This window comes from Dromaius novaehollandiae, chromosome 12 (genome assembly GCF_036370855.1).
Source record: "Dromaius novaehollandiae isolate bDroNov1 chromosome 12, bDroNov1.hap1, whole genome shotgun sequence".
NCBI classification, from domain to species: domain Eukaryota; kingdom Metazoa; phylum Chordata; class Aves; order Casuariiformes; family Dromaiidae; genus Dromaius; species Dromaius novaehollandiae.
Window position 1 is genome coordinate 25,361,100 of NC_088109.1, and position 21,724 is coordinate 25,382,823.

General features: G+C 41.5%; 1 protein-coding gene across 5 annotated transcripts in view; it reads left to right on the forward strand.

Moving 5' to 3' along the window:
- GRM7 (glutamate metabotropic receptor 7) overlaps window positions 1-21,724 on the forward strand; it is a 331,316-nt gene that overhangs the window by 22,235 nt on the left and 287,357 nt on the right. Inside the window, exon 1 of one of the 5 annotated variants that reach the window (XM_064519239.1) lies at window positions 12,260-12,309. The exons of the other annotated variants lie outside the window; for them this stretch is intronic. Coding sequence (XP_064375309.1) covers window positions 12,307-12,309 — 3 coding nt within the window. The 5' untranslated portion in view covers window positions 12,260-12,306. Of the gene's footprint in view, window positions 1-12,259; window positions 12,310-21,724 lie in introns of those variants that run through there. 5 annotated transcript variants of the gene reach the window in all.

Consider the following 21,724-nt stretch of genomic DNA (forward strand, 5'->3'; position numbering starts at 1 on the left):
ATCCGTTCTGCTTATCAGAGGCATAATGTTGGTATATGCTGGTAGGTGATTTAAGCAGGACTTCATGTGCCTGTAAAAGATTTTTAGCTCCTTTCTTTTAAGTTGCTAAAAGTGAAGTCTTTAACTGTTGCGTATGAAGCCTTTCACTGTAGCCTCTGAGGTATTTACTTCTAATTTTTTTTTCATTAAACGGGACATGTTGTGCGCAATGGGCTTGTGCTTGCCTGTGTCCATCAACGGGAGGTGGGCTTTTGTTGAACTGGCAGCTTTCAGAGACTGCCCCAGCTTTTATGTATTTTTCCCAGCAAAATTTTTGGCTGAACTGTCTTGAGAGTGCACTTGCAAATAAATTGTCTTTAAGATTAAGTCATTTAAAAATTGCAAATGAGTTTCACACGGAAACAGCAAATTCGCAGCGTGGATGGGAGTAGCTGCTGCCGCGGCGATGCCAAGCCAATGAGTGTTGCCCTCTCTGCTGTCTGCTCTGTTTTTCTTTCCCGATTGCTTTGCTCTGCCCCCGCCGTTGTCCGGGAGTCCTTGAGGCAGGGAATTAGCATCAAGGGGCTTTTGACAAAATCAGGTATGCAGTTTTAAGTAGATTATGAAATGTTTGCTGTAAAATTGGAGTTTAATAAATGGATCAAACTTATTCCAGTTCAGAGAGCTAATGCAGGCACATCCCTGCCCAGAGCGCACAACATAAATGCCATTTAACCTATATGTTACTGGTGCGAAGACAGATGTATTGAAATTAATGTGATGTATGACCTATATAGTTACACAGGGTGGAAGTAATAAGAAATAAACAAGAAGATGAGACCGCATTAGAGCAAATCCTATTTTTATCCTGTTTTTACTGCCTACCGAATACTAATGTGCAAATCAAAGGAACGTACTTGAAAGTGTTTCAAAAAAGCATCTATGTTAGAGAGTAGCAGAGGAGAAAAAGGCTCGTCATTAAACAATACAAAAGATCAAGGTGATCTTTACATGTGGTAAGGGAAAATGGGGAGCCAAAGACTGCAGTGAAGTATTTCTGTCCTGAAGTGAGGAGCAAACGCTTCTCGCTGCGATTGCAAGTGCAGAACAGTTATTTTTCTGCTGTGCAGGCAGAGGCCTCAAGCTGACTCTTGGGGCGTGCTGGTTGGCACTGAAATATGTATTTACCAAAGTTTTTGAGCTGTATTTTAAAACAGAGAATGAAAGAGAAATAAGTATCGAGGTAGCGGGGGATTCTTAAAAACCCATTGTAATGCTGAAATGCAATGGGGTATGTGTTTGTAACCGTATTATTAGTTCTTCCTTTCCAAATGTGGTAGGAAATCTATGCTTCTCAGAAGGAAGCTATGAAAATGCTTTCCCGCATCATGCTGCCTTTTTGGCCTAGAAGGTCACAACAGGGCAATATATGGACCAAAGTCCTTTCAGAAGTTTGGCTTGTGCAGCTTGTGCAGGTGGTATTTACCTAGGAGCAAAGATCTGGGAGTACGGGTGACTTTCAGAGGCCACGTTGTGATAGAAAATGAATGCTGACTTAATATTAGACATTACTTGACTGGATTTTAATATGAATTTGGAGACTGATGAAGATGGGAAATAGAGGCAAATTAAATCAGTTGTATACTGTCTTGCATACATCATGTGTGTCTGCAAGCTTACTTAAGGATGAAAGCGCTCTAATGAGTTGGAAATGAGAATGAAGGAATTTGTTCAAAGGTGAAGCCAACCTGAATTCCACTTGGTTAGACTGGGGTATTATCAGAGGGATACGCACTCATATATAACAGACTGTGTGTGTGTGTAAAACAGGAGACAAGCTTGGATTTTTCATGTCCAGAATGGGGTAAAGAGAGGGAAACTGAACCAAACTAATCAAATTCAAGAGTTACCTCTACCACAATAGCAAAATCTACTACTAGGACTCAGCTGTTAGGCTGGCTTCTTTCGTAATCTAAAACTGTAATCTTAGAGAAAGCGGGAAAATGATTGCTAAAAAGGAACAGTCGTAGTATTACTGAGGGTATTGTTATGGAACTAAAGTTTCAGAGGCCTAAAGAGAGGGGAAAAAAGATTAATGATGCTTTTTTAATGTTTTTACCTACCTAGGATGCTGGGTTTTGAGAAACAAGTAGCTGAGTACCTTAATAAAGAGTTTTAACGAAAGAGGTATTTTCAGTAAAAGCAATGGATCGGAAATGTCATGACCTGCAGATAATGGTAGGACAAAATCTGACACACAGTGAAGCTAATGATTCCAGGGTGGACCTCGCACAAGAAAGGTAGCAGTAAGAGTCTCACCAAATATTGCAAGCGTAGAGAAGCACCTTCTTAGGAGATAGTAATTATTCTGTTGAGTTGAATAGTCTCGCGGGCCTGTAGTATATAATTTACTGATTGCTCTTGTTCCAAGGGAGAGAAAAGTTAAAAAGCTAATTCTAGTGTTCCCACATTCTTTCATTTCCCAGATTTCTGTGCCGGTGAGACTTGGGCATTATGGTTTCCGTTCCAACTCTGACATGTGCCCCCCTCACATGAGCCCAACCCTGTGGCTCTTTTTCCCTTCTTATTTTCCTCAGCAAACTAGTCCTGGACTTTGCTCCTTTTTCTTCTTTTTCCTTCCTTGCTCAGATACGTGCACTTGGCTGAGCCTCCCGTGCAGGCCCGGTGCCCATGCTTGCTTTCCAAATGCCATAGCCGTGCTGCTGCCCCTGGTTTTAGTCACCCTTTCTCCCCAGCAGTCCGTTTAGATAAGGGAAGACTACTAAAGTGTTGTCACTTAAGGTTATCTTTTAATCCACTGTGAAGAAGAATATGGCCAAAAGCATATATGTTTTCTAGAGACTTCAGGCTTTTCTGGCTTCACAAGAAGACGACAGTTTTCTTTGTGTACAAATAACCTCCACTGCAAGATTTTGCAAATCTCTCAGGTTTCAAAGCAAACTGCGCTAGTCTAAAATTATGCCATTAAATATCAATTATCATAAATCATCACAAGATGCTGTTCAGATTAAATATGCTCCTACTGGGTCCTTCTGTCTGGAAATATAACCAAGTGAAGAAATACTAAAATGAAATGATTGAGATATTTCAAGTTTTCTCTGTGGTTTTGAGAACTGTGTAGGATTTGTTTGGGGTTTTTTTTGTTTTTTAAGTGTTAACCTGTTGTCTTGGGTATGTTTATTGTGACTGTTTACATTAAAATGCACCTTGCAAACTTTATTGGATGAAATGTTCTCATCTGAAGATCTGCTGTCGCATGTTCTTACATACATATCCCTTTGAATTCAGAGATGGCCACGTTTTAGTTGGGACAGCTTCAGATTCTGTATTCAGTTCACCCGATTTTGTGCCACACAGACTGAAGGAAATAAGTTAAAATTGGCTCAGATGGTTAAAGCTGCATTAACTCTTTGTGTAGCAGTCTCCTTCAGAATTGACCAATTTGGTTTAGTTTAGTTTGCTTCAGAAGTGGATTAAGCCTACTTTAGCCTTATTCTTGGTAAACATTCCTACACAAGGCTGAATTGAGGTGGATTCATTTCTAAATTCATAGAATTAGTTACTTTGAGTTAATTATAGCCATGTGGGCAAGTCCTGGACAGTTTTGATGTCTTCCAGATTACAGCAGAAAACTGCTGATATGATTTTTTTTCTCTTTGCCAAACAGTGCTAATGTCTTAAAATGTGAAAGATGGAAATTGCGTAAGAGAGGTGAAGGGGAACAAAAGGAGGAGACATTAATCTTTCTCTTATGGTGACTGTTTCACCCATCTCTAGTAGTAGAAATAGTGATGAATTTATGTAATGTTTTCCAACCAATTTCTGGGTCATTTCTCCAATTTCTTTTGAAAATGACTTAGTATTATTTAATCTGTTTTTACAGCTACACAAATCAGAAATTATGATTCCCCTAAAGCAGAGCTGGGCACAGATCCCAGGTTGCTGGACTTCTCAGCTTGTGCTAACCGCTAGACCACAGTGCCTCCTACAATAATGCACTTTTCGGCTGGCGTAATGTGCTACTTGGGACCTTTCCTGCGCTTCGGGGAAGCGTAGGAGCTGTACTCATAAGCTATATGGACATCTTTACAGTAGCGCTATCTAGTAATTGAGGTATTGCTCATAATCTTGATTAAACTGACTGCCACAGTCCATTTTTTCATCTCTGTTAAATTCGCTTACTAGAGAAGTGGGATACCATCAGACAATTCCTCCATTAGACCTCAGCTTCGCTTCTTCATTTTCTGTAAAACAGGGAAAATTGTGACTGCCTTCCCCCCCCCCCCTTTTTTTTCCCCTGCCTTGCAGTCTCGTGATGACAAGACGTACTGTAGCTCAGGGGGGTTGTATTTTTACAAAATCTCCTACGTGTGTACTGTAGAAGGTGATACTTACACAGCTAGTCAAAAGTCACTAGTTCGTCTTAAGTGTAACTAGTCTTCAGAAGGAGGTAGGGTGAAATGTAATGCATCTTAATATTTAAGAGGATGTGGGTGTTTGTAGATGTTGCTACAGAGTTTGCACCTGAATTTTGCCGATCCCTGCTTGGAGAACGTGGGAGTAGTTGTCCTTTCGTTCTCCTGAGTCCTGGCCATGCGTGCCAGCTAAGGGACTGTGCGGCCGGCTACCGGCTCTCCCAGCACGCAACGTTATTAGAAGGAAAGAATTGCAGTGAGTAGTGATTTCTTTTAGCGCTTTTAGCACCCTCTTTCTGGTTTTGTTGCCTTGTTTAAATATCAAGCGCACAATCCAGATGCTGCGTTGTGGAATCCTGTAGCAACATCTGCCACTTTGGCAGGCTTCGCAGGCAGTTGTGTCGATGATTTTTGAGCAGATTGGGTTTCGCAATGGCTGATTTAATCTATTGGGCACTATTTTTCTCACTGACTCATCTTTGAATAACTTTGTGCCAATTTGAGTTGATTGTAAACTCCTATACAGCCCATAGAAACAAATCTGTGCTTGTAGTGAAACAGGGCATCTACCTAAGAAATACACGTGCTATTCATACCCTGCAACATATATTTTTGCAATTCCTTGATTACACGTGTACATTTGATTAAAAGTAATTTCCAAGACAAATGTTACTCAGTGATTAAAAAGCTACAACAAAGATTAAAAAAAAAGAAAACTGCCTATTCTTTTTTATTACTAACACACTAATAACACAGTACGGTATGTTATTTGGAAGACATAAACCTCTGATGTTCAACAGACTTCCACGGTGAAGGTAACACTGTTTTGGCTTTAAGTGGGAGCAAGATTCAGACTTTACATTGGGCTACAAAAAGAAGCCAACTGGACCTCTTTGGCTTGAATTGGACTGTAGTTTTATAGTCTTTATTTTGCATTAGTAGTTTACTGTTGTTTTGCAGTAGAGCTGCCAATCTGCCTTAGAAAACAAGTAAGTGGTCCTGTGTTCCTGAATTTGCATCTGTATCACTACCTTCCTTTTAAACAACCTTTTAAACAGATAGGAAAGGGTAGGTGCTTGATGAGTGAAGTCTAAGACTTGGCTGAAGTCAGTGAGCCTATATCAGACCTAAGGCTCTGATCCAGATGCCACTGAAGCCAGTAGAGTGTCAGATCCTCTGCTGGACTTTGGTTCACGATCTCATAATCTGTTACCATAACAAAATATGGACACCGAGAACTGATATTGTCTGAATAGTGGGGTTACATTTTTTGTGACCAGCACCCCTGCTCCTGAGTGACCGTTCCACTGCCTGATGTTGCATTCTGCGTGCAAACTCTTGGCAGCCTTTCGATAACGACAGGTAACTGGAAAGGAAAGTGTGATGGAAAACATAATAGATAAATCAGCTGAATAAAAGGAGGACATACTTGAGTACGTTTCACTTAGATAAGACCTTTAATGAGAGGCATAGTTTGTATTGGTTTGAGTAAGTTTGTAGTGAAGAAGGTTCTTTCACCCTTCGTAGTCGTTTGTTGATTAATTCATTGATAAATTGTTCTAGAGGCTGTTACCTTCCGGAGGTGATGCTGCAGGAAAATAATATGACTCCTTGATCCCAAGATGGCACAGCGCCTTATTGAAGTATATCCAAACTAATACTGGGAGGTTTGTGAACAGATCGCTTTCTGCTTTAATGATATTTGAGGTGTGTTAGTGCATTTGCGCTTTGCATGTGAATTTAATCTTATCAGCTCTCAGGGGCTTTTGGAAATCGATGGAAATTGCACGTATTTGCTGTGGAGCCTCGTGGTGCTGGTCTTGGCAGGTCAGTGGTCTCGAGCACATTCCTGGCGTATTCATGCCAACCCTCCGAGGAACGCCTTTCTGTTAACGGAGGGCAATATAGACACAGCTTTTCTCTTGCTGTTGCCCTGCAAAAGAATTTTTCTTTTTTTTCCCAAGGCAAGACTTACCTTTTTCTCTCAGCTTGTGTTTGAGTTATTTCACACTGAGGCATCCTTTCTTTTCAGTGAAGCCATAAGTTTTATGAACTTCTGCTGTGGATGATGTAGAGTATCGCAGCTAAATTATCTTCTTTCCCAAGGTATATGGTAAAGCAGAGTTCATCCAATTTTGTGATGCATCCCTGCTTTTTCACAGTCTATGAGAGATTTATGTCAAAAGACTTATTTGGTGAAATCTGCTGATTAAGAGCTTTATGCTGCTCAACAGGGTCAGAGTAGATAAGTGTAGTATCTCATGCAACTCTGTTCCTTCTGGCCTTAATCTTTACAGTCTTGTTTTGCATGGTCTTTGGCATTTCTGTGTGGGTGAATCCATTTCTGGAAGTTAATGCATTTGCTAAGTATGATAAAGGCGCAGCTTTCTGATGTCTGATAAGATGTCACAGAAACACAACTGGATGCCTTTTTCATCTCATTTAAACTTACATATATGAGTGTTTGGTCTCACAACCACTTAAGATTAGTAAGAACTTCTGTCTCAGTAGTATCCTTTGGTTCTCTCTTATGATCAAGCCCATGACTGATGTTATACAGATGCTGGCTGATTTGCAATATTGTCTGAAGGAAAGAGGAGTTGCAGAACATGATCTGCAAGCATTCATGGGTGTATACTCACTGATTTTATTTTTTGTTCCCTTTTTCACATTTGTGTAGATGACTTAAAAAACTAGGATGTGTATCTTGCTTGCTGTAAATGTAAATATAAATCCTCATCAGCAACTGTGTAATCCGGCAATGATCTCTCTTAAATTGAAACAAATAATAAATTTTGTGAATAGAACGGCGGATTGATGGTGTCATCCTCGCAGGCAGTTTATATATAAAGAGTTTTATATTGACTATGCAAATTGACTTCGAAATAACACCAGAAGGGAGCAAAAGATAAAAGAGCTGTTAAACCTACATGTGAATACTTGCAAATGAGCTTCCCAGGCCTGCGAGCAGTCTCCTCAAGCACCGTGCTCTCTGCCAGGCAGTAGCCTGGTCCTAGAGACAGTGGTGCCAGTGAAGAGTATCGGAGCAGGTACGTGGTGTTTCCTCTTCTGCTCGGGCAGTTAGCAAAATCTCAGGAGCTTACAGAGACGATTTCATTAAGATGGCATATAGGTTAGTTATGTCCTTAATGCAATGCTTATTTATACAAAATGTCCAGAAAGTCCTCCTCAGCTCGTAGAAACAAGCACAGGCTAAAGGAAGCAATTTGTTCCCAAACAGTCCCTCTTCTCGACGCATTCGTGCTTGCAAATGCGTCTGGGTTTCTGTAACCTGCAGATGAAAGCATTTCGATGAAAGCATTTGATCACGCCTCTGCGTCTAAGCAGTATTTGGTACAAATGTTGGTTTGACCATGATTGGTAGTTGACTTGGGATCCAGCGCTCACTGCATGTATTAACCTGTCTCAGCACAGTATCAATCACTCTGTTTTGTTCAAAATCTTGCTTATGGTTGAAAAACAAATGATATAGCATAAAATGCACGTGGTTGGTCCCCTGATGATCCTTCAAGTAAATTAATCTGAAAAATAACGAAAAATATTTGGGGGAGGGAAAAAAAATAAAACATGCCTATCCCAAAGCACATTTTAGGGAGTCTTCCTCAGCACAGGCAACAAAAATAAAGCTCCACCCTTTCCTCTTTTTACAAGCAAAGCAGCATCAAAGAAGAGGAGAAATTGTCGACATAATTACAGACAGCAGTGACACGCTCCTCCTCGAGCAGTTACAGGAGTTTTGCATTTGGGAGCACGGTGCTGCTGAGGATTTGCGTGTGTCTGTGTGCGTGCAGTTCTTGCTGCTCCTGCGTTTTTAGCTGGCAGGTCCGTGGCATGAGGTGAGGAAGAGTGCTCTTGGTATTGGCAGGAAGGATTAATCCTTTCATTACTTGAAGGGCCCCACTGAGCCTGACCTGAAATCCTTGCCAGGCGGGGATCCTCCGTGGCCGACAAACTCAAACGAATTGTTAGTTTGGGCAGGAGCAGAGCACACTGTAAATGACGTCAAAGTGAATATTGAGAATTACAGAGCTCCTGAGTGTTGAAATCTTATGTATTATTATGTTGTATGGTTAAATGTTAGATTTTTATTGGACTGGAACTTCTTTGATTGCTGCGGTGCTGTATCAGGAGACCTGTTCTGCATTATTAGCATGCTGTTTAAGAATGAAGTCTCTGATGTGTAGTGGCAGGTCACCAATATTAAGGAACTGGAATATGCGACATGTCTTTTCTAAATTACTTTCTGTGTTTGCACGGCTGGTCTGGCTCGGCGGGGCTGGGAGCCCCGAGCGGTGCTGGGGAGCGAGCAGCCCCTCCGCCCCGGGAGCTGCCTGCCGCAGGGCTCTCGCCAAGCCCCTCTCGGCTGCTTTATTCTTAATGGGACTGAGGCAGTGCTTAATTAGGGGAGCAGAAGGTTCCTTTTTTGCTGCCGAGCCTTGTCGGGAGCCGTGTTTGGGGCGCCTGTCGCGGCCCCGCATTTGTGCCAGTTCCGACTGCAGCGTAATTCTGAAATGTGCCGGGACCTGGCGCTGAAATGAGAGCAGTCGCTGCCTGAGCGTTGCTCATCAATCCCCGAGCGTGTATCCAGGTACTCACCACTGATTACGCTCTCCCGCGAGCGGGGATGTTTTACCATCACGTTACATTACTGTCTGCGGGCGCTCGGCCTCGGCTGGTGCCTCCAGGGCGGTTATGCAACGCGCGCTCTGCGCCCGCCCCGCGTCGCGGTCCAGGCAAAGCCCTTGCAGGGGGCTGAGCGCCTCCCTCCCGCGCTGCGCTCGGGGTACGTCCTCGCAGTTTGGGTCTCCTGAACCTCTGGCTACCTTCCTGCCCGCTTGACTCTCTCCCTCGCCGTCCGTCCGGAGACAGCGGGTGCCCTGGAGCGCGCCGCGGCTGCCCAGGTCCCCCCTTCCCCTGCCGCCGCCGTGTCCGAGACGCTGGAGGTGTCTTCAGCATCCCAAGAAATCGTAGTACAGCTCGGCATCCAGAGCGCGTCCCGGGCCCGATTCTGGCACTGCTGACATGCATCAGTGTGTTGCAGCAGTCATCCTTCTGCAGTCGGCAGGATTGTTTGTGGAGTTAGCTGCTGCTCGGAGTAAATTAGTTATGAAATCTGGCCTGATATTATCAAAGAGGGTATTTCCAAGTCATATTTATAGATTCACAAGTGTTACGTGGTTACACGTGCCGGTCTGCAGCTCCCGGCCTCCAGAACTGCAGTGACTGCGGTGGTAAACGCCAGGCACGCGAAGTAGAAAATCTGCAGGTAAACGAAGATTCGGTAATATACAGGTGACTTTTCAATAGGCCCTTTTATATGTTGGAAATGTGCTAGTAATGCTGTGATTGAAATGTCCCCCGGAAAAAAAACTAGCTGTAATGGGAGAGAAATTACATGGTTAGGCCTTCTTTGCTTGCCATGTTTCTGCAGTGCCTAGCAGCAGGGTTTTACTTACTTCAGTGGTATTTTTGCTGCCCTCCTCTTTTTCGTGTGGAGAGCTCTTAGCCGAAAACAGAAGTGCCAGTGAGGGGCTAGGTCACTTTACCTAAAGCAAGTAAATCACATGCTAGATCTTTGTTTCTTAGATGTTTTCAGTAGAAGCAGCATAATTAATCAGTCCCAGCAGAATGACTGAAAGGCAATTTTCTAAGCTTATTAGCTGGAATAGATCCGGTGGGACATGCTTCCGGAAGTAAAATATTTAAAAACTCTGTGATTTTAGGTGAGAATGTCACACGAAACATGGTAATATTTCTACCCTTAGTCCCACATCCGCCTACAAAATACAGATGTACGTGCATACTCATCTGTCAGCTGGCATGTTCTTGCTTATGGAAAGGGTGATGATTTGACATCAGACCATATAATTTCTGCACTAAATGCGTTAGAAACCTCTAGCATTCTTCATAACTCTCCCTCTCTTTTTTATTCTTTCTCTGAATTTGTCTAATGTTAAATTTCACTTCAGTATATTGAAAGTTTACCAAACTGGACATTACGTGAGATAGAGTATGTGCTACTGCTTGGTAAATACGATGTGATTTCAGCTGATACTTGGAAAAGCAGAACGGAGAGTGGAGTTGCAAGTAGGAGTGATCACAGCATTTGACAGTAATTCTGCATGGTTGTACAACCTGCAGAGGACAGTGGTGTTGCCGGGCTGCTAGTCCACGCGAAGAGAAAAAGAAGAGTTGGCAATTAAAATACTTAACTGGCAAAGGCCTAAAATATGGAGGAAAACTGAATGGCTGTGGGAAAAATAAAAGTTAATGGAAAGTAATTTGGCAGTTTAATCTGGAAGTTGGCAGAAATCCAAGCGGATAATAATTTGATTTCAGCTGCTTTTGTGTACTTAGTAATTCAGATACCCTGCAGAAAGTTGCACCAAGCCCAGCTGGCTGAAGGCAGAGCTGGCTGCTGCTGTCCCGAGCTGTTCTCCTGAGCTGGTCAGTACAGGGTGGGCGAAGGGCCATTGCCTCAAGCAGATCTTCAAGATGACAAACTAAGGTTTGGTGGAATTTGTGCTGATGCACTGAGGGAAAGCCGTGGTTTCCTGGGACATTTGGTTTCCTGTCATCTTCTTGTTGTAATGACTTTCAGCTTATGCAGTCCAAGTATGTGTCTCCTCCCCTCATCTTTGTATTTCTAACGCAATTTGTTAGAGCCGCTGTGACGGTTGTGCAGGCATCATCTCTCCCTGTGTCAGTGGTACCCCCGTTGAGCTAATGAGAAAAATCTGACCTAGCACTCAGCATTTCTACATACAACTCCAACTTAATGAAACTGTTAGCTACTTGTGTGCATTCTGAATACGCTAAATTCTCTCACGGTGTAATTTAATTACTAGTACGCACTCTCTTTGTCCTTTCTTCAAGTTCTTGTCAGTATTCATGTTCAAAAGCTTGTTTTTTGGCAGCATGGCTTTGCCATCGTGATCCCTTTAAACCTTTACTTCTTATGCAGATTTCCTCATGCACAATCTGCCGGTCCCCAGTTGATCAGCGTGTCGCGTTGTGTCCATCCTGCAAACTGTTCAGCTAAACCTCGCTGCTCTGTTCTTTCACTGCGGCTTGTTGAGATGTCACTCTTTCCTGTAGAGAAACATCAGGGTGGAACAACAGTAATGAAGAAAAATACCACATTTACGTACAAATTAACTTGCCTTTTAAAAGTAGTCTTCAAGTACTGCTACACTTAAGGTTCTTCCCCAGTCATTTCAAGGGTTTCTTTATAATGTGTGTGCAGTTTATGGCTAGATTTATTTTCCTAATGTTATTGTGCACCATAAAGAGTCATGTAGGCATGGATTCCAAAGATGACAATTTTTTTAAAAATTGGAGGTTAATACTTAGCTTCTAATGAAGGATTTTAAAATGTAAGTTATCAAAAGTCCTCCCAAATGAGGATGCGACCTATATTCTTGAATCAGTACCTGCGGGACGTTCAAAAATGCTGTGGAAACATCTGGTTCGACTAACAGCAGCAGCTACTGGTGAACCTTGGGCGGTTTTGAAGATGGACAAACATCTCATGATGTGTTTGAATGCCAGTGCTCCGATTAAGGAAGCTCAGCTGTAACTTAAAAGAGCCATGAGCTGTTCTCGGTGGACATTGCTCTACCTACCTAGGAAAAGACAAGATGCTACTTCTGGACATATGGCTAAGAAAGCCTTGGATGTTCCTAATTATTTATTAAATATTTTATGGCTCCCTCTGTATGTCTGTCCAGTCTTTCCTCTAATGTCATTAGCAAGATTAAGTGGGGAGGGAACTTCAAGAAATATAGTTTTTCCCTTCTAATGCACTTCTTCATGCTTTGTAGGCCCTGCTCACATTTCTGATTTCCCTGGCATCAGATTTCCTTTCATAATGGTGAGTAATACTCTGTAGTGAGGGAAATAGGGCTGTTGATATCAGAAAATGAAGTGTTGGGGTAAAATGTGAACCCTATTGTAATGTATTACCAGTGTTACCTAATTAGTGTAACTTACTGCAAACTTTAACTGCCTCAAACGCACTGCTGTCAGAAGAGTCCCAAATCAGTGCTTATCTCGATAGTAAACTTATTTAATATACCAGGGACTCCTGAAGTTTGTATGTGTGACTCACCCTTCCATCTAATTGGAATTTGGAGCATAAGTCTTTAAATTTCTTAGTTTTAACTGTGCTTTGTCATCCATGCTATCAGATTTAAAGATTGGAAAAGGCTTTTATGCAAGTATTTAATTTCTGAGGGAAAAGAGTTGCAGATTTCAGCAACTAATTACTCCAGTTGGCTTAAATTAATATCAGGAAGATCTGCTTTTATGAGAGTAGCAGTGGAAATAAATTACTTGCACCATTTCCGAAGTAGAATGCTTTTTTCCTGAGAGCTCGGGGTAATGCTTGTGCAGCTCGGGAAAGTGCAGTCATTTTACTCTCTAAGATTCCAACTTCTGAACCAAGAAAGAGGAAAAGTAACGTTGCCTTCCTCTTGGATCTAAAGATTAAACCTTCATTTAGGACCTGAAGCAGTTCTTCCAGAATGTAGGACTGTGAAAAAGCTCCCAGTAAGTAGCTTAACCTTTAATTCTGGATGGAGAGACGATACCAGTAACTTGTGATCAAAGTTGCTCCTAGTCTTTCAGGGATGTATTTACCAATCTCTCCTTAAACCAGTCATGGAGTTTCTATATACTGTATTTCTTCAGAATTAAAATATCTATCCCACTTTTTGTAAACCTGAATTTTTAGCTGATGGCCCCACCTCCACCAAGTGAACTTGAAATTTTGGGAAGATACCTTCCTTGTCCTGAGAAGCCAATGCTCCTAGCAGAAGAGTCCTTCCCTGATGTCTAATGCTGCTAAGCAGCAGGCTGGTGGTATCGGTAACCTAGGTTAACAAGGAATTAAAATGAATGCTTCCAACAGTTGGTTGACTTGTAGCTGCTGCCAACAATCCAGCAATTACTGTAAACGTAATAAATCAATTCCGTGAGGAAATACAGGAAAGTTTAATTGGCAGTAAGCACCTGATTTCCCCAGATTTCAGGGAATGTGAAATAATAATAAAAAAAGTGGACTGAGGGGCTGAAAGTGCACACACAACCCAGAGAACTTCTTTTGTGTTTGACATGAAAATCTACCCTTTATTTTGCATTTTTAGGGATGTTTCTTTAAACTCACGTTGCAGGGCCCTGTAACTCGCAATAAGCCTTCGGAAGGCAATTCAGTTAATGAGAAGGGAAGGTGGAGGCAACCCATTTTCTGTCAACCTTAATAGCTAGAAAATAAGACTCACGAATGTCTAATTTTACAATTTTTTTCCTCTGAGGAAGTCTTTGATTAATTTTAAAGACCACCTGTCCTTCCCCCCTTTATTCTCAGCAGGCAGTTTCTACCAGGTTCTTTTTATTTTTGATGTGTTTTGTCTTTTGTTCACTGGTGAATTGGGCTAGAGAGAGAAAGATTCAGCCTCAGCCACCCTCGTAGGCTGTCAGGCTCTGCTCGCACATGCCACTTGGCAGAGAATTTCTGTCCTGCAGAAAGTGCAGTTGATATGCAGGGCTCCCTCCTAAAGGAGTGGCAAAACCCGTCTATTTCCACTTAGGTTATCGGGCTCTTAGATGTTCATCACCTTGTAGGATTGGTATGGTCAGGACTAGAGATACGCTGTTTTAATTAAGATCTTGAAGAGAATTTCCTTCTCAGGGTGATCAGGAACAGCTTCCCATTGGTAAATCCACATTGGGGGACCATTCACCTTCTTGTCCTCCGTGTGTCAGGAAATGGTCTTCAGGAGGATTTGCTCCATAACCTTACCAGGGCTCAGGTGAGGCTGCCCAGCCTGTAAATCCCCAGGTTCTCCTCCTCGCCCTTTTTGAAGGTGGGCATGACCTGTGTCTTCTTCCAGGCATTGAGGCCCTCGCCAGTCGCTGCAGTGTTTCTGTGCTGAGTGCTAATGGAAATTATGACTTACTCTTTCCTTTAAGCAATCGGGATTTTCAGTACCCTGATAATGCAAGAATACAGTTATTTCCAAGCCTAATTATTATGTCATTCAGATTTAAACTGCTTCATTATCTATTGCAGTTATCAGCCATAATTTGCTGTTGGAGAAGTACATTTCTGAGATTAACTCTAGAGAAAAACAAATAAATTTAATTACTATCAAAACTATTGGGATATGAGCAAGTTTGTTTATTTTTGCATCATTGTTAGATCTGGAGTATCTCTCTCCAAGAGAATTTCACTGATGCGTACAAATCCTTAGCTTTTATTGAAAATTAAATATACTTAAATTTTGGTCCAGTTTGAATGTTGTTGGGCAGTGAGACCCAACAGTGGCCTCATTCTCTTCTTGTTGAATTACATCTTGGCATCAGTGTAGCCAAGTACTTAAACAACTGGACTATAGGTTAAGCAAGACTTAAGTAAGGCTTCATACTAATGGAGACTTTCCTCCAACTTGGTATTTATATTGAGCCCTTTCAGTGATAGGGAAAGACAGGTGAGCCTGTGAACGAAGAGAAAGACACGTTGCACTTTCAAATTTAGTCCTTGATATTGGGAAGACTTACTCAACCCTTCTGTTGTAAAACTTAGCACTATCACATATGTTTGCAGATCTGTAACCTGCTAGCCTAAGCCACAAAATCCGAAACAGATAGTGCTAAAACTGTCTGTCATGCAGCACGTAATGATGTGTCTCCAAAGTTCTTGCACAAGATATCATTATTCTGTGGTGATTAGTCAAAAAGATACACTGTGAAAAAATATTTTACTGTTATATCAAGAAAACTATGAAGTCTAATGTAAATTATCTATGTGAGATCATTGGGGAAAAAAGGGATAGTTAATTATCTTTTTGAAAGAAATTCATCAAAGCCCATTTTATTGGGCTTCTCTCTTTGATTTCCCTTTTTAACCAAACTAAATTTTCAACCTGTAATTTCAATGTTGTAGAAAAATCTCAGATTCTTCTTGTGACTGAGAGTAATAGAAAGCAAGAAACTTATAGGAGCACTTTATAGATTGTGGAAAAATAAGGAACAATGCTCTCCACATTGTCCTTGAACCAGAGCCCGGGACACCAAGTCGCAGTGCGGTGTCCTCCCTGGGCTCCCGGCCCGTCTTTGCCTGGGCGCAGTTCTCGGGATTCTGTTTCCGTGTCCCTCCTCCTTGGGCTTGCTCCTGAGATTGCTCTAATTCTGCTCTCTTGCAATGCGAGAGGCTTCTGAATGAAACTAAAATGAGAAAAAGTGTGCAGGTTTATTACAGCAATGAATTGCAGCTCAGAGCCCTGATACATGCCTGCCATTTTCATTCCTCACTATACCAGGAGACAGATGTTAGCTGACCTGACTTCACTGGAATAAATAGAGCTACACTCCAACTCCAAGCAAGGAGAGCGCCCTGGGTTGCTAGTTAAATTATAAAATTATGTTTCTGTGACTTACGTTAGTAGGCAGAAAGATATTGTTTAAAATCCAAAGCATCAAGAAAGTGAATCTGAAATTGCTTATGAACTTCCAGTCTATTTAAAAAAAAGTTGGGTGAAGACAAAGCAGGAAGGAAAGCTAGTAATACAAAATTCATATTTTTCAGAATTTATTTAATACAGGTTTTTATAGCCTATGGACTAATTAATTTAAGGACTTTGAGAAGTTCTGTACCGAAAGCACATTTAAGGTCAAGAGCTGCAAACGCACAAAGCTACATCATTTCACTGTCTTAACCTGTGTCTATTGACTGAGCATGGCCATCACGACAGACAAGTGCGTGTGAAGACATTGTGGATATTCTGTCACCATTTGTCTTCAGCTTGTCATGCTCAAGGGTTTTGACTCGCATTTTTTACATGCACAGTCTCTTATTAGTTTAGATCTTAGTACATCGCAAGTAACGTTAAGGAATTTAGCAAACCATATGTTTCTGAGCCATATACGGAACATATATTTTATTAGTTCATTTGTTACTGATCATTATCTGTTGGGTTTCAGCTACGTACAGTTGTTGATCAATCAAGTCTCTAATAGCTTAGTGATTCTGTTATTTGGTAATTTGCTTGATCAGTTTGCTTTGCTTTCTGTACGAGAGAGAAAGTCGCTAAGAAATTTTGAAATGGGAGCCATTAGCTGACGTTTGTGAGAGAGGTATTGTTTTAAATCACATTGATTCGCTTAGGGTATCATTAGGCTGGATATATGCCCCATTAAAACTTGACAATAGAAAAATAGTCTCTGATGTGCCAAAACCACGGTTCTGGCAGTCTTTCGCGTCGGAGTTTGTGGGGTTGGTTCTGCAGCTGAGGAGCTGGGATTTGTCCCTGGCAGGAGGCAGCAGGAACACAAGCCAGTCCCCTGCAAGTGCTGTTAAGTCATGTAGATGCTCGTGGCAACTTGTGTGACGGAAATCAGATGAGCTGTCTGATCAAATATTTTTGCAAATACTTTCTGAGAGAGAAAAAATTTTTTATACTTTTAAATCGGGGGAAAGCCAGGTGAAGCAGTTGTAAGAAATCAACCACAGAAGACAAAGCAAAAGATGCATCTCTTAAAGGAAAAATTTGCAGGTGAGGATGTTTCTGATCCAAAAATCAAAAAGAGTAAGAACCCGTTCTTCCTCCTAACTAGCAGGCTGTATGAGAGCCAGGGAACCTCAGAAATCATTGTATTCTTCCTGGCTGTTCTGGTTCTTGAAATGCTCGCTGATGAATCAGAGATTATTTTTTGTCCATCCTGAGTTCCTTGCACTGGGGACATCCATACTGATGATATACTGTCACATAATTTTTCCCAGTTGTCAAGTGCTTGAGGCAACAGTCATAGATTCATCCAGTACATCATTCTCTGTAACCTGGAAGGCCAGAAAGTTATATAGACAGATAGCCAGCATGGAAAAGGCTGAATGGTCACTTCCCACTTCCACTTTATGGGTCAGGTCTTCATTCCATCAGCTGCCAACTACCCTGCATGTATGTGTAGGGTTTGTGTATTTTTTAAGTCTGGCTGGCCATTTGTTTGAGCTGGCTGAATATTCCGAGCTCTGAAACTCCTCCTTGCTTTAAGCAAAGTTACGCTGTGTATTTGAAATTAACAAAGTGAAAACAAAAAAAAATGTATTATTATATGTTAATATAATATGTATATTATATTATGTTAATATAATATGTGTATTATATGTTAAAGGTTTATGGATGTCTCTGTTCAACAGCTAATGATGCATGTTGTAGTTCAAATCCAGGAACATTTACTTATCGCATGCAAGAAAGCGGCTCTGATTTAAAACTAAATGGAAGCAATGCAGCTTTTGTTATTTTTGTCATCTCTACTAAGCCAAGCCACTTCAGTTTTGGATGGTGTATTTAAATGCCAGCAGTTGTAATTTTAGTGACTCCACATTTCAATCAATAGCAAACCAATATAGCAAGAAAGTATTTTCAAGTTTTTGGTGTTATCTTTTGTATGATCACAGCAGTCATTCAAGGATCCTTGGCGGCTCTCTGAAGAACAGATGTATTTGCTGAAGTGTCTTCTGTTAAATCTCAGCTCAGAGAAGTTAGTTTTCTTCTACAGAACTTTCCCTCTGAATCATATATTTTTCTATGTGCATGTGTATGGTGGGTGCTGTAAACCATTGTCTGTTGGATTTCAGTATGGAGGTAGCTACATTTTTTTAATTTGGGGGGAAATGACTTGTACAAATTAATTTCCTTATGTCTTGCATTGAAGCTATTTAGTGTTGGCAAAGCACTTTGAGATCTCTCAGCTGAAGAGAATGCTAGATATAAAATGCATTATTGCTCACTTTTATAAATTACAGAAATATAAAGTACTACTCTGAGAGAGAGAATATTTTAAAATACTAGATTTATTGAAAATTGGTGTGTGTCCTACTAATAAGTCAATTCTAGCAATGAAGTCAGTAGGCCAAATACCTGTTTGTGTTACTGTTATTGCAGTCTGAGTATTTTATGACTGGATGTTAAATAGATCTGCATTTCCTGGGAAAGCAATCTCCATGTGTCTAAGATGAACTATAGCACTTCTTCTTTCTAGGATTATGAACAGCTCTCCGAAGTTAAGAAAGTTTTTTTGTTGCTAATAACATGAATGAAATGGACCCAGACATAAGCGTTTAGAAGGTGTCTGTCTGCTCTGGGTAAAATCTGTTCATTGAAATGAAAATGTTCCAGTCCAGGCCTGCATTAGTTAGATCCTCTTTTTCTTTCCTCCTCCCTTTTCTGTCTTTTTCCTGCTGAATCTGTCATGAATCGGTCTTGTTAAATAAATCTCCGTCCGCCGAAGGAGCAGTGCTGCTGTGCCCGGCCACTGTCCGTGGTGCCGCGGCCCGGCCTTGCCGGCCCCGCTCACCAGCCCTTTTGGAGGCTTGGCACCTTTTTATCACATGGGACAGTTTGAAAACCGGCTTTCAATGTGATCAGGCAATTTTGTGAGAAGAATTTTAGCCAGGTGATTTTCCCTTTGGTCAGTATCTTTCTAATTATTCCCCTAATGCTGGCGTTACCCCGAAGAGTTACATCATCGAGCACACAAAATACTCCTTTTGTAGAATTTCAAATTGGATGTAATTTGGATAGTCCTCTTTTGAAAAATAATTTTCAAAAGATCTTTATTGGTTTAGAATAATGTTAGGGAAAACTTACTTCTCTCTTTCCAGAATTGCTTGCTTACACTAGTGGAGGCAGTCCACTCCGATTGTCTCCTGTAGTGAATACTCTGAAATGGCTTGTATTGCTACATGCGATCAAAGACGAGAAGGTAAAGAGCTGGACAGAGAGATGGGCTTTTTTCTCTTTCTTTCTTTCCCTAGAAGCTAGCTAGAAGCCATTGCAGTACTAGGGCATATTACTAATTTAGTTATTATTTGTTATTAGAGGATTTCAGAGGACTAGCTGATTTCCTAACTAATCGAAAGGACTAAGAGTTGTCCTGATTCTTCCTCTGGCGGTCAGGCAGTTGTGTCTGTTGCAGCCAAAGATTGCGTTGGAAAATGAAGACTGCAGGACATGAGGATCGAGTCCTCAGGAAGGCCGGCGGTAGCTGTTGTATAATATGTTCTGATCTCATGCATTTCAAAAGTCCATGTGTCACTTCTGTTTATTTTCAATGCCTGTTGTTTCCACACAGAATTAATATGCATATCATGCTTTAGGTTTCATGAAGTATTTCTGCTTCCCCTTTCTTTGAACTTTTTCGTGAAAGTACTTGCTAAGTCAGCTGTATGTTGTGTTTGGTTTTGAAATCACTCTTGTTTGCAAAATGTCAAGGAAGACAGTCTTGGATTATCCTGAGCTTGTTGAAATGTTTATTATTTAAACTTTATATTTAGTATATAATCTTCCCTTAAAAGAATCAACTTTGATGATGCTTCGGGGTAACTAGACCAATTTTCTGTTATTCATCCAAAAGCAAAATAATTGTTCATCAGTGAAACTGAGCAAAATTATTTGAGGCCCACTCAGAAAATTTCTGATCCTTCTTGCAAGTAGAGAAGCTGAGAGTTTGGACAGAAGTAGATGGTTCTGGTTGCATGTTGGCACATTTCAGCAGGGGCTTCAGGACCCTCCTCTCCGGAGGAGAAAGCGTTTTGAACCCCGGTGCGGGTTCTGACTCTTGAAAGTGCTGCTTATAAACCGATGGTCTTCGCTGTACTGTGGGCTGTAATTTCCTGGGAGCGTTTCATTCAAGTTTTCCGTTAATGACCATGATAAATGAACCATGTTATCATCAGGATGCGGGAGGCAAGGGGGGCAAGACCACCAGGAGCTAGGACTGTCAATTTATGCGCTGAAATCAGTGAAGTCACACTAATTAATCCTGGCCAAAGATCAGACCCTGGGACCTGGATTTTTCTGCATTAACCCCTAGTGTATACACCTCTGCCAAATAAGAGATTTTTATTGCCCTATGAAATGGGCATTTGCCCTGATTTAAAACATGACTAAATCAAAGAGATAGCATAAATGCTCGGAGAATGTTACACTCTGAGATCTTCCTCAGGAAACGGAGATGCCCTGCGAACATCTGTAGGACAGTTTTGGTGGGTAACTGAGGGCTGTTCCTTTGTGGGGAGGTTGTGGGCAAAGCATTGAGGGAAGGATGGATAACCTGAGTCAGTGGTAGCATTTTGTACAGAATAACTGTAAATGAATGCATCCTCAGCAGCTTTTACCTATGCCAACACATTCAAGAGCCGTTAAGCTGTCCTAAATCAAGATGTGTTGAGCATCGGTGCTCTTTTGTGCCCTCCTAGCTTGTCACTGGAGGAGCGGTGCTTGAGTCTGCTGCTGAAAAAAGGTTTGCCACTACTTGTGACAGAGACGCAATACAGCTGTGTCTCTGTCTCTGATACCTTTCTGGGGTCTATTACCAGATCGCTTCAGCTAAATCTGTGGTAGGGCTTCTGTAATTTATTTCTGAAGCAGAGCTGGCTCTGCAGTCTGCAGATTGGGAATGGAAAGGTGATGAAGGCCAGGCCTGATGATTGGACTTAATGACCACACAAGCTGAAGAGCAGCAGAGAATTAGGTCTTCTGGGAATCCAATTGTATTAGAAAACCTAATGTGAAGTTTGAAGAATTGCTATCTGAACCATGTTGCTAAGAGGAGAAGAAGGATGGAAGAGTATTTTCTGGGACTTGCATTAAAAGCCACTTCTTTTAAAGCTATCAGTGACTTTTGCACCAGCTGCTGTAATGTTCCAGTTGTGTTTGTGTCGTATATTTTTATAGTATTTTGTCTCATGATAAACTCCTCATATTCATGAAGTACGTGCACTTCCAGAGTGCCAAGAGCTCATTTCTGAAGATGTCAGACCTCTCCTGTTACTGACTAACGGGGAGCCAGGGTTGAGGAACACGAGTGTCAGCTCCCCTCGCACAAGGAGTCACGTGTGCCATCTTGGCACTCCTCCTTACTCCCTGCCAGCTCCGAAAGAGGGAGCCCAGAGGTAAATTCAGACTGGGTGTCCAGAAACATGGACTGGTAATATTAACCCAAAGCCTCTCTGGGCCCTATTTTGTTGCATAAGATTTTCGTACTAATACATTTATAAGAGAGTTCAGGCTGTGAAAGGATAGGAATGGCTAGAAAGCGAAGAGTAACATATTTGTTCAGATGCATACTTTGATTTGTAAGCTATTTATGTGCTACTTATTTGATTTCCTTTTTTCATCATTTCTCCAAGCTCAGCTTTTGTGCTCAGCCTTTGGTTAAGAAGCCTGCAACCACAAAGAGGGCTGTGCACGAAACGATGTCTGACTGTATGTCATAAAACGTGGCTT